This window comes from Procambarus clarkii, chromosome 26 (assembly GCF_040958095.1).
Source record: "Procambarus clarkii isolate CNS0578487 chromosome 26, FALCON_Pclarkii_2.0, whole genome shotgun sequence".
Classification (NCBI taxonomy): domain Eukaryota; kingdom Metazoa; phylum Arthropoda; class Malacostraca; order Decapoda; family Cambaridae; genus Procambarus; species Procambarus clarkii.
In genome coordinates this window covers 14350730-14361684 of record NC_091175.1, presented here as the reverse complement: position 1 = coordinate 14361684, position 10955 = coordinate 14350730, and the positions used below count along the sequence as shown (strand labels likewise).

Below are 10955 nucleotides of genomic sequence, written 5' to 3'. Positions count from 1 at the left end.
TTGATATTCCTTTTGGAAATTCGAAGACGTGAACATTTTATGTCTTAAAGGTCCACTCACGTAATATTTACAAATCTTGACGCTCTCCACACGTAAAGTTCAATTACAAGTAAACATTACTACAACAAGTTCAACTAAAGTTCAACCCAAGTAAATATAAGGTAATGAAACTAGGTGGAGGCCAGACACAGGATACCGAATGGGAGGTGAAGCCTTTCATGAAACGGACAGCGAGAGAGATCTAGAAGTTTATATCACGCCAAACCTGTCTCCTGAAGCCCATATCAAAGGAATAACATCAGCGGCGTATGCAAGGCTGGCTAACATCAGAACTTCCTTCAGAACCTTGTATACCACATAAGTACGTAGGACCAATCCTGGAAAATGCGGCCCCCAGCATGGAGCCCGTACTTTGTCAAGCACAATTAAGACGAAGTTGAAAAGAGTTCAGAGGTATTCCAGTAGGCTAGTTCCAGAACTAAGAGGCATGAGTTACGAGGAAAGGCTGCGTGAATTACACCTCATGTCGCTGGAAGGCAGGAGAGCTCGGGGAGACATGATCAAGACATACAAAACTCTCAGAGGAATTGACAAGGTTAACCAGGATGGATTATTAAATACGGAAGATACACGTACAAGTGGACGCAGATGGAAGCTGAGTACCCAACTGAGTCACAGAGACATATTAGAAAGACCTTTTTCAGTGTCAGAGTAGTTAGTAAATGGAATGCACTGTGAAGTGATGTGGTGGAGGCTGACTCCATACACAGTTTCAAATGTAGATATGATAGAGCTCGAGAAGCTTTACACAAGAATATTGATGGATGAGAAGCGGGACCAAAGAGCCGAAGCTCAGCCCCCACAAGCACAACTAGGTGAGTACAATTGGTCAGGAGATTTATAAATAGTGCTCAATAGCCGTAAATTTGTTCTAATAAATTCATTATTTTAAAAGCCCTTGACGAAATCAAGAGTAAATACTGGTTAGGTAACAGGGTTGTTGATTTGAGGCACCAATTACCACGTAACGTGGTGGAGGTGGGGTCCCTTGATTGTTTCATACGTGGGTTGGACATGTATATGAGTGTAATTGGGTTGTTATAAATAGGAGCTGCCTCGTATGGGACAATAGGCCTAATGCAGTTACCTTTACTCTTATGTTCTTAAAAATTGGCGGTTCCTCGGATGAACCAATAGGCCTTCTGCAGTTGCCTTCATTCCTATGTTCTTATGATTCTCGACGCTCTGCACCGATCATTATTTCCTGAAGTTATGACTTTGTGAGAAGCCATTTTAGATAATGTAATTTCAAGTTTTATGTGACGTGTTCCATAAACGCAAAATATAAAGAAGTATCCCCAAAACTCAAATGCCACTGCAAAAGAAAACTTGTTGAACTCAAATATTTCAAAGAAAACGAAAATAATGTGCATAACTTAGAGATTTTTTATTCTTTTTGACTTTCCACTGTTTCGAGCAAGAAGGCTGCTAGATATATCGAGAACCATATCAGCCAGTGTTTCTCAAATAGCGGGTCTCAACCACGTACTAAAGGAGGATGGAGACATATGAACCTTTAGTGGGGGGAGAGGGGAAGGGAGATGAAGGAAAAATGGAGAGCATCTTCTTATCACCGAGCATCTTCTTATCGTTGAATAAATAAATAAATGTTTATTCAGGTAAGGTACATACATACAAGAGGTTTTAAATTTTTTTATAGATTTATAGATATAGATAAATTTATAGATACAATGCCTAAAGCCACTATTCCGCAAAGCGTTTCGGGCAGACTTAGAGATTGGTGGTGAGAATGAAGGGATTGATAGAGAGATTGGTAGAGATTGGATCATAGGTGTTAAACCCTAGTCCCTCGGTTACGAGCTGAGAATGTAGACAACTATGATGAATACAAATAGGGAGGAATGTGGTCGAGGAGAAACAAGAGGTTTGAATATCAAGAGAAATATGGGCATTGTAGATGAAAATGAACAGTTGGAAGTGGAAATTAAGAGGAACAGGGAGAGGACTGTAATGAGGAACAGATGGATTAGAAATGAATTGAACTATCAGGGAAAAGCGCCAAACCATTACAAAACTATAGTACTTGGAAGGGATCAGGATAAGGATTTGGGATAGGAAAGGTTGTGTAGCGAGTAGATTATCCCAATAATATACTCACTCCAAATGCATTGTTAATATTCCTGTCAACCTTTGGAGATGAATGAGGCGAGGTGTTGCCCGAGCATATAAGCAGCAGAATAGCAAATATTAACTTTACGGGCTATTCATGCCCGTGCCACCTCTTGACTGGCTTAATCTTCATCAATCAAATATTAACTAGTCTACTTTCAAGTGTGGTCCAGAGAAGACACTTGCGAGATACTGTACCGACGCTCAGTGCGCTCAACTCACACCAAAGTATCACCTGCGTACTTCTGTATATTCGACCAAATATATATATTATCTTAGTGTTTGTGTTTATTGTCACCATACTTTACGTAACAATAGAACCGTTACATTGGTCCACGATATAATGCTCTAGAGTGTATCCTTGTCTTTGTCCACACCCTTTGCACTTTACTTCATCTAGATCACTATACAGGCCGAACTGTCAGAGATACCTGAAACCAATTTTTGTTTGAGCTGTGACAACGTCTGTCTACTGATTTTGTTACTTGCCCCATACACGTCCTTTACTTGACACTTTTCAGTGTGATGAACAATGGATCTGTTAGTTCCAGGTATTCAATGTTCTGCTTTTATTAAATTCATCCAAATCCATCGTCTAATGATACTTTTAAGGGACCTATTTGATAACTCAGGATGCCGCTCAACAGACTTTATTTACTGCAACCTTAGCAAGGGTGTCAACCGTATAATGTTCCTGCAGACCAATGTGAGAAGGCATCCACAACATTTTTATATTTATCCCCCTATTAAGTATGCTTATATATCTATGTCTGGCTTCGGAGACAAGCACGTTATTACTTAATCGCAAACTATTTATCGTTAATAGTTAGGAAAGAGAGTCAGAAATAATTAAGCTGTCTACTTCAGTGTTGTCAATAATTTTGAGTGCTATCAGTATTACTACCAATTCAGCTTGCATTGTAGATACCCAGTTACTAACTCTTATATTCCTTTTAATTGTGCTTCCATCGGGCTGATGAGCAATAACAGCCCTCTCTGTAGCTGTATTGAGTGACCCATCAGTGTATATGGTCTGTGTGATGGTATGGGATGGAACAGAGGTGTCGGTGATGAAGTTAAACAGGGGGGTTGGTGATGAGGTGAAACACAGAAGGATTGGTGATGTTTTAACATTAGGTTATACTATCTATTGTAACACTAGATTGACTGTTCTATTGAAACATGGGGTAATTAGTAACAAAATCAGGGTTAATTGCCATACATCCGATTGTTGCCTTAATTCCGGGGAGAGAGAGAGTTGCAGCACCTCGAGGAGTTTACCACTTGGTAGGCCAGATATCAGACATCAACCATCAGCAGAGGTGAGGATTACGACTGAGTAAAGAGTCTGGATCAAACATTCCTTTTTCCTCCCATTCCCTTCCATAATTAATCTCCTCCCTCCTTGAGACTTGAGGGTTTTGTACTATAGTTGTCAAACATTTATGCAGAATTCCTGAAATATTTTTGCACGTGAAGTGGAAGGCCCTCACCTGTTTATTTACGAGATCAGTCCTTATAAGCACTTGTAAAACAAGTCTTATTGAAATGTCTTGGAAGGTGAAGCAGAGAAGGGGGGGGGGCCCTTACAAGGCCCTCCCTTTTGTAGTTGAACCAACAGGAAAACCACCAGCTCACATCAGTTGGTGTAGTTTTGATGGATAAATACCCCTTGTGGGGGGGAAAAATACCCCTTGTGGGGGAAAAATACCCCTTGTGGGGGAAAAATACCCCTTGTGGGGGAAAAATACCCCTTGTGGGGGAAAAATACCCCTTGTGGGGGAAAAATACCCCTTGTGGAGGAAAAATACCCCTTGTGGAGGAAAAATACCCCTTGTGGAGGAAAAATACCCCTTGTGGAGGAAAAATACCCCTTGTGGGGGAAAAATACCCCTTGTGGAGGAAAAATACCCCTTGTGGGGGAAAAATACCCCTTGTGGGGGAAAAATACCCCTTGTGGGGGAAATAAGATTCAGAGAGTGCCGAGTACAAGTGATAAAAAGGGACGGCGAATACACCACACGGCCAAGGGTGGAGACAGCTTACCCGTGGTCTTACCATCTAAAGGTCTCCAGTATCAGATTGGAAACAGCCTGTCAGTAAGTGATTACATCCAGACAGTACCTCTCAGTATAGGAGTGGTTTCTGTCTCAATGCTGTATTTGATTTAATATTCAGTATGACAGAATGGTGGCAGCGTTAGTTAATTAGTGTTTATCTATTTAGCAGTTCCTTGGAAAGGTACCATTAGTTCAGGGTGTAAACCATTAATGGTACTCCATATTTCAGTTCATATTACATTGAACATTTTAATAGTGTTCCAAAATACTAGTGTTACCAAGTATTACTAATTACCCGGTATTGCAATAATAGAGTTAATCTAGTGTTACAATATATATATATAGTTTAACCTTGAGTTACAATGTGGTGGAACAGGGTGGATGGTGATGTAATGGAACAGAGAAGATGGTGATGAGGTGGAACAGGGGTTTAGTGATGAAGTGAAACAGGGGTTTAGTGATGAGGTGGAACAGGGTGGGTTGATGATAAAGTGGAACAGAGGGATTGGTGATGAGGTGGAAAAAGGGGTAGATGGGGATGAGGTGGAACAGGGGGGGGGGGGGTAATTAGGGATGAGGTGGCAAAGGCAGCATGATAAAGACGAATCAGGAGGTTAAAGAAGAACTAACCGTTTGGGGTTAGTGACGAGGAAGAAGTAGTGTGAGAAACAGATGGGAAAAGAAAGATGCGATAATAAACATGGGTAGAGAGTAGCAGAAGTAAGGACGAGAGGGGAGAAAAGAGTAAGATAAGTGGATGGGAGTGAAAGGGTGGGTAAGAAGGAGAGTGTTGAGGTGCAGTATAGATGGGGGATGGGTAGTAGAGGAGAGCTCGTTAAGATGGTGTCCCATCTTTAATGATCATGTAAGAGTCAAGCGAGGAGAGGGCAGCTGACCCTCCACGCTGCTCACTTGACCAGTATGACATCCTGAGATTGTCGGTGACACTCCAATTAGTAAGAGATAAAGGGAGAGAGAGAGAGAGGGAGGGAGGGAGGGAGAAAGAGAGAGAGAGAGAGAGAGAGAGAGAGAGAGAGAGAGAGAGAGAGAGAGAGAGAGAGAGAGAGAGAGAGAGAGAGAGAGAGAGGGAGAGAGGGAGAGAGGGAGAGAGGGAGAGAGGGAGAGAGAGAGAGAGGGAGAGAGGGAGAGAGAGAGAGAGAGAGAGAGAGAGAGAGAGAGAGAGAGAGAGAGAGAGAGAGAGAGAGAGAGAGAGAGAGAGAGAGAGAGAGAGAGAGAGAGGGAGAGGGAGAGAGGGAGAGGGAGAGAGGGAGAGGGAGAGAGGGAGAGAGGGAGAGAGGGAGAGAGGGAGAGAGGGAGAGAGAGAGAGAGGGAGAGAGAGAGAGGGAGAGAGAGAGAGGGAGAGAGAGAGAGAGAGAGAGAGAGAGAGAGAGAGAGAGAGAGAGAGAGAGAGAGAGAGAGAGAGAGAGAGAGAGAGAGAGAGAGAGAGAGAGAGAGAGAGAGAGTCGTAGACAGGGTGAGATGGAGGGAAGGAGAGAGAGAGGAAGGAAGGAAGTGAAGAATAGAAAAGATGATGGGCTATGGTAAAAAGATGATGGGCCAGGTAAGCCCGTATTGAACTTACCTGGCAAGGGAGTGGTGCTGTGTGTGTGTGTGTGTGTGTGTGTGTGTGTGTGTGTGTGTGTGTGTGTGTGTGTAACATTTGACATATCCCTCGCTTTTTATTGGTTTGGGTGAGGTGGGTACATGAGAATGGAAGTAACTGCAGAGGGCCTAATTGGCCCATACGATGCATTGAAGTGGGTAGAATATAGTTGTGCATTAATTGGTTGTTGATTGCTGGTGTTGACTTTTTGATGTGTAGTGCCTCACTAATGTTGAGCCGCCTGCTATCGCTGTACCTATCGATGATTTCTGTGTTGTTTGTTAAGATTTCTCTGGTGATGGTCTGGTTGTGAGAAGAGATTATATGTTCCTTGATGGCGCCCTGTTGCTTATGCATTGTTAGTCGCCTGGAAAGAGACGTTGTCTTGCCTATATACTGAGTTCTTTGGGGCTTACAGTCCCTAAGTGGACATTTAAAGGCATAGACGACGTTTGTCTCCTTCAAAGCGTTCTGCTTTGTGTCTAAGGAGTTTTTCATGAGTAGATTGGCCGTTTTTGGTTTTATATTAAACTATCAATTGTATTTTCTGATTTTTGTCATAGGGATAACGTTCCTATCAACAATATCTTTCAGGACTCTTTCCTCCGTTTTATGAGCCGTCGAAAAGGAGTTCCTGTAAAATAGTGTAATAGGGGGTACAAGTGTTGTGTTGGTTGACTCTTCAGAGGTTGTATGGCGTTCCACCTTTCTTTTTATGATGTCTTCAACGAAACCGTTAGAGAAGCTGTTGTTCACTAGGACCTGCCTTACCCTACAGAGTTCTTCATCGACTTCTTTCCATCCTGAGCTGTGGCTGAGAGCACATAGTCGACGTAAGCATTGACAACACTCCTCTTGTACCTGTCTGGGCAGTCACTATTGGCACTGAAGCACATTCCTATGTTTGTTTCCTAGGTGTAGACTGCAGTATGGAAGCCTTCGCTCCTTTCCATGACTGTTACATCCAGAAAGGGCAGCTTCCCATTGTTTTCCATCTCGTACGTGAAACTCAACACAGAATTCTGCTCAAATGCCTCCTTTAGTTGCTGCAGACATCTGGCATCAGGTATCTGTGTAAAAGTGTCGTCAACATACCTGCAGTATATGGCCGGTTTCAAGTCCATGTCAACTAAGGCCCTCTGCTCTATGGTGCCCATGTAGAAGTTCGCAAACAGGATTCCTAGGGGTGAACCCATGGCGACCCCATCTACTTGCTTATTCAAGTGCCCATCTGGGCTCAAGAAGTGTGCCTCTTTAGTGCAGGCTTGGAGTAGTTTTCTCAGTATCTTTTCTGGCATGTCAAGAGGAGTGCAAGCCGGGTCACGATACACACTGTCTGCTATCATCCCGATTGTTTCGTCCACAGGTACGTTGGTAATTAGTGACTCCACATCCAACGAGGCTCTTATCCCTGTGGCCCGTGCTCCACGCAGTAAGTCGATAAATTCCTTGGGAGACTTCAAGCTGAAAGCACGGGTACGTAAGGAGTCAGCAATCCGTTGAGTCGCTTAGCCAGTCTGTATGTGGGTGTGGGTATCTGGCTGATGATTGGCCGAAGTGGGTTTCCAGGCTTGTGGGTCTTGACATTTCCATAGGCATACCCAGGTTTGTATTCCCCAACAACTATTGGCAGGCGGAGTCCGGATTTCTTGGCGTTCACAGTTTCGATCAATCTGTTTACCTTCGTTTTCAATACGGCTGTAGTGCTCTTCAATCCTACTTCATCTACATTTTAGTGCTCAAAGCAGAGACCATAAAGGTGTTCAATTATCTTTTCTTCTCGAGATCTCTCTACCCCCCCCCCTTCCTCTACCACACCCTTACCCCAATCACCATCTCACCTCCCCCATCTCCCCAACCCCCTATCCCTTCCCCCTCGCCTCCTCAACCCCCGCATGTCTCTAGCAGAGTCAATGTCGGTAAAAGGTCATGGAAAAATTTAATGTCATTACAAAATAAAATGTGCTATTACCTTCCTTGTTTTATTCAGGGAGGCATTGAGCCTTCCTATCGATTATTCCCAACGTCAGGTATAACTGCATTTAGGTTTAAAGCCTTAAATCACTATAATAACATTTGTCCAACGCATTACCTTGGTATTCGATGGATCGCCAATTGGTTTCATTTTCTGGACGTGAAATAGTAATAACATGGGTCAGATGAAGGGGCAACTCATGGCTATCATTTACAGGGAGTGGCTGTCGTGGATGGGGAACCCATGATAGGAGATTGGCACGTGATACTCGAGTTTAATGGGGAAAAGAGTAGGGAAAATGGAGATAGGAGAAAGGAGGAGGAGGAGGAATAGGCAGACGAAGGGAAAGACAGTAGGGACGGAAAACCTGGGAAGAAAAGAAGGAGAGTGAGACAGATGGGAGACAGGAAAGAGAGAGAGAGAGAGAGAGAGAGAGAGAGAGAGAGAGAGAGAGAGAGAGAGAGAGAGAGAGAGAGAGAGAGAGAGAGAGAGAGAGAGAGAGAGAGAGAGAGAGAGAGAAATAGAACAGGGATAAGAAATAGAAAACAACCGGAGGAACAGAAACTAGAAAACGATCTGAGGAGGAAAATAGTGAGGAAACACAACAACAGAAGTAGAACTTATACAGGAGGAGTTCAGGTTAAGGAGGCAAGGTTGTGGGCCACGGCTCATGGACACGGCTTAGGAATACGGCTCAGGAACACGACTCAGGAACACGGCTCAGGAACACGACTCAGGAACACGACTCAGGAACACGGCTCAGGAACACGACTCAGGAACACGACTCAGGAACACGGCTCAGGAACACGGCTCAGGAACACGGCTCAGGAACAAGACTCAGGAACAAGACTCAGGAACACGGCTCAGGAACACGGCTCAGGAACACGGCTCAGGAACACGGCTCAGGAACAAGACTCAAGAACACGGCTCAGGAACAAGACTCAAGAACACGGCTCAGGAACACGGCTCAGGAACACGGCTCAGGAACAAGACTCAAGAACACGGCTCAGGAACAAGACTCAAGAACACGGCTCAGGAACAAGACTCAGGAACAAGACTCAGGAACACGGCTCAGGAACACGGCTCAGGAACACGGCTCAGGAACAAGACTCGAGAACACGGCTCAGGAACAAGACTCATGGAGGACAAACCTCGGTGATGTAACAGTTAGCGGTTCATAGGAGTGATGTATTATCTTATATTAAAAGCTGGGTTTTGTTAATTGTCGGATACGCTTTTTGAGCGCGCGCGCGCTAGTATAGGAGTAAGATGGCATTTAACCTGGATTGGGAGCGTAAGATTGACCGGGTTAGTTCAGATTATCATGGAAGGGAAGGGAAGGGAACTATCAGGAGGAAAGCGCCAAGCCATTACGACTAGTTAGCACTGGGAAGGAATCAGAATAAGGATTTGGGATGGGACGGGGGGAAAGAAATGGTGCCCAACCACTTGGACGGTCGGGGATTGAACGCCGACCTGCATGAAGCGTCATCAGCAAACAATGAGAGGAACGATTCTATACCCTCTGGAAGATCATTTACATATATCAGAAACAGTATAGGTTCAAGGACTGAACCCTGAGGGACTCCACTGGTGACGTCTCACCAATCTGAAACCTCACCCGTCACAGTGACTCGCTGTCTTCTGTTGCTTACGTACTCCTTATCTATTGGAGTACCTTCCCTTCCACTCCTACCTGCATCTCTAGCTTTTTCACTAGCCTCTTGTGTGGTAATGTGTCAAAGGCTTTCAGGCAATCCAAAAATATGCAGTCTGCTCACTCCTCTCTTTCTTGCCTGATTTTTGTTGCCTGCTCGTAGAATTCAATTAATCCTGTGAGGCAGGACTTGCTATTCCAGAACCTATGTTGATGCTGTGTTACAAAGGTCTTTTGCTCCAGATGTTCCACTAGCTTTTTTCGCACAATCTTCTCCATTAGCTTGCATGGTATGCCGGTTAGGGACACTGACCTGTAGTTCTGTGCCTCCTGTCTATCCCCCTTCTTGTATATCTGGATTACATTTGCCGTCTTCCAAATTTTTGGCAGTTCCCCTGTTACCAGTGATTTGTTATACACTATGGGGAGTAGCAGGCACAGTGCTTCTTCTCCTTCCTTTAGTATCCCTGGTGATATTCCATCCGGGCCTATAGCCTTTGTCACATCTAACTCTAGCAAAAGCTTTCATACATCCCCATTGGTAGTCTCAAACTCTTCTATTGGTTCCTGGGTAACTATTCCCTCTCTTATCTCTGAAACTTTCCCTTGCTGTAATGTGAAGACCTCCTGGAATTTCTTATTCAATTCCTCGCACACTTCCTTGTCGTTTGTAGTGAATCTATCTGCTTCTATCCTCAATTTCATTACCTGTTCCTTTACTGTTGTTTTTCTCCTAATGTAACTGTGCAGCAATTTAGGTTGAGTCTTTGTCTTGCTTGCGATGTCATTTTCGTATTGCCCTTCTGCCTCTTTTCTCAACCTGACATATTCATTCCTGGGGCTCTGGTATCTCTCTCTGCTCTCAAGTGTCCTGTTATTTCTATAGTTTCTCCATGCCCTTTTACTTTGTTGCTTAGCAAAGTCAACATCTCTGATTAAACCATGGGTTTCTCATCTGCATTTCGTTGTTTACCTTTTGGACCGGGACAAACTTGGCTGCTGCCTCCTTACACTTCTGCTTGATGTAGGCCATTATGTCTTGGGTCGTTTTTCCCCTGAGATCTGTTTCCCATGTTATATCTGTTAGGAATTTCCTTGTCTCCTCATAGTTTCCCTTTCGGAATGCCAGCCTTTTGTTTTCAGCGTGTGTGTGTGTGTGTGTGTGTGTGTGTGTGTGTGTGTGTGTGTGTGTGTGTGTGTGTGTGTGTGTGTGTGTGTGTGTGTGTGTGTGTTGTGTATGTTGTGTGTGTGTGTGTGTGTGTGTGTGTGTGTGTGTGTGTGTGTGTGTGTGTGTGTGTGTGTGTGTGTGTGTGTGTGTGTGTGTGTGTGTGTGTGGGCGTGTGTGTCTGTCTGTTTGTGTTCCTTTGTGAATGCGAGTGTCTTGTGTGTCTGAGAGTACGCATATTAAAATAATATTTTATGTAAGAGCGGGCCATTTGATAATTAATTCCTACGACAAGAACTCGTCAA

At 44.1% G+C, this 10955-nt stretch overlaps 1 protein-coding gene across 1 annotated transcript; it reads left to right on the top strand.

Moving 5' to 3' along the window:
- Nucleotides 1-784: 784 nt before the first annotated feature.
- LOC138368791 (uncharacterized) lies at nt 785-8987 on the top strand. The gene is made up of 3 exons (XM_069331486.1): nt 785-875; nt 7220-7329; nt 8514-8987. Exons 1-3 carry the CDS (start codon nt 785-787, stop codon nt 8985-8987), a joined length of 675 nt encoding a protein of 224 aa, XP_069187587.1.
- Nucleotides 8988-10955: the final 1968 nt, after the last annotated feature.

Excerpts from the sequence above, each read along its gene's own strand:
- LOC138368791 (XM_069331486.1), top strand. The coding sequence starts at position 785 with ATGATAGAGCTCGAGAAGCTTTACACAAGAATATTGATGGATGAGAAG. Across the intron at positions 876-7,219 it reads GCCCCCACAAGCACAACTAG|GTACGTTGGTAATTAGTGAC; the intron begins GTGAGTACAATT and ends TTTCGTCCACAG. Across the intron at positions 7,330-8,513 it reads ACTTCAAGCTGAAAGCACGG|GAATACGGCTCAGGAACACG; the intron begins GTACGTAAGGAG and ends GACACGGCTTAG.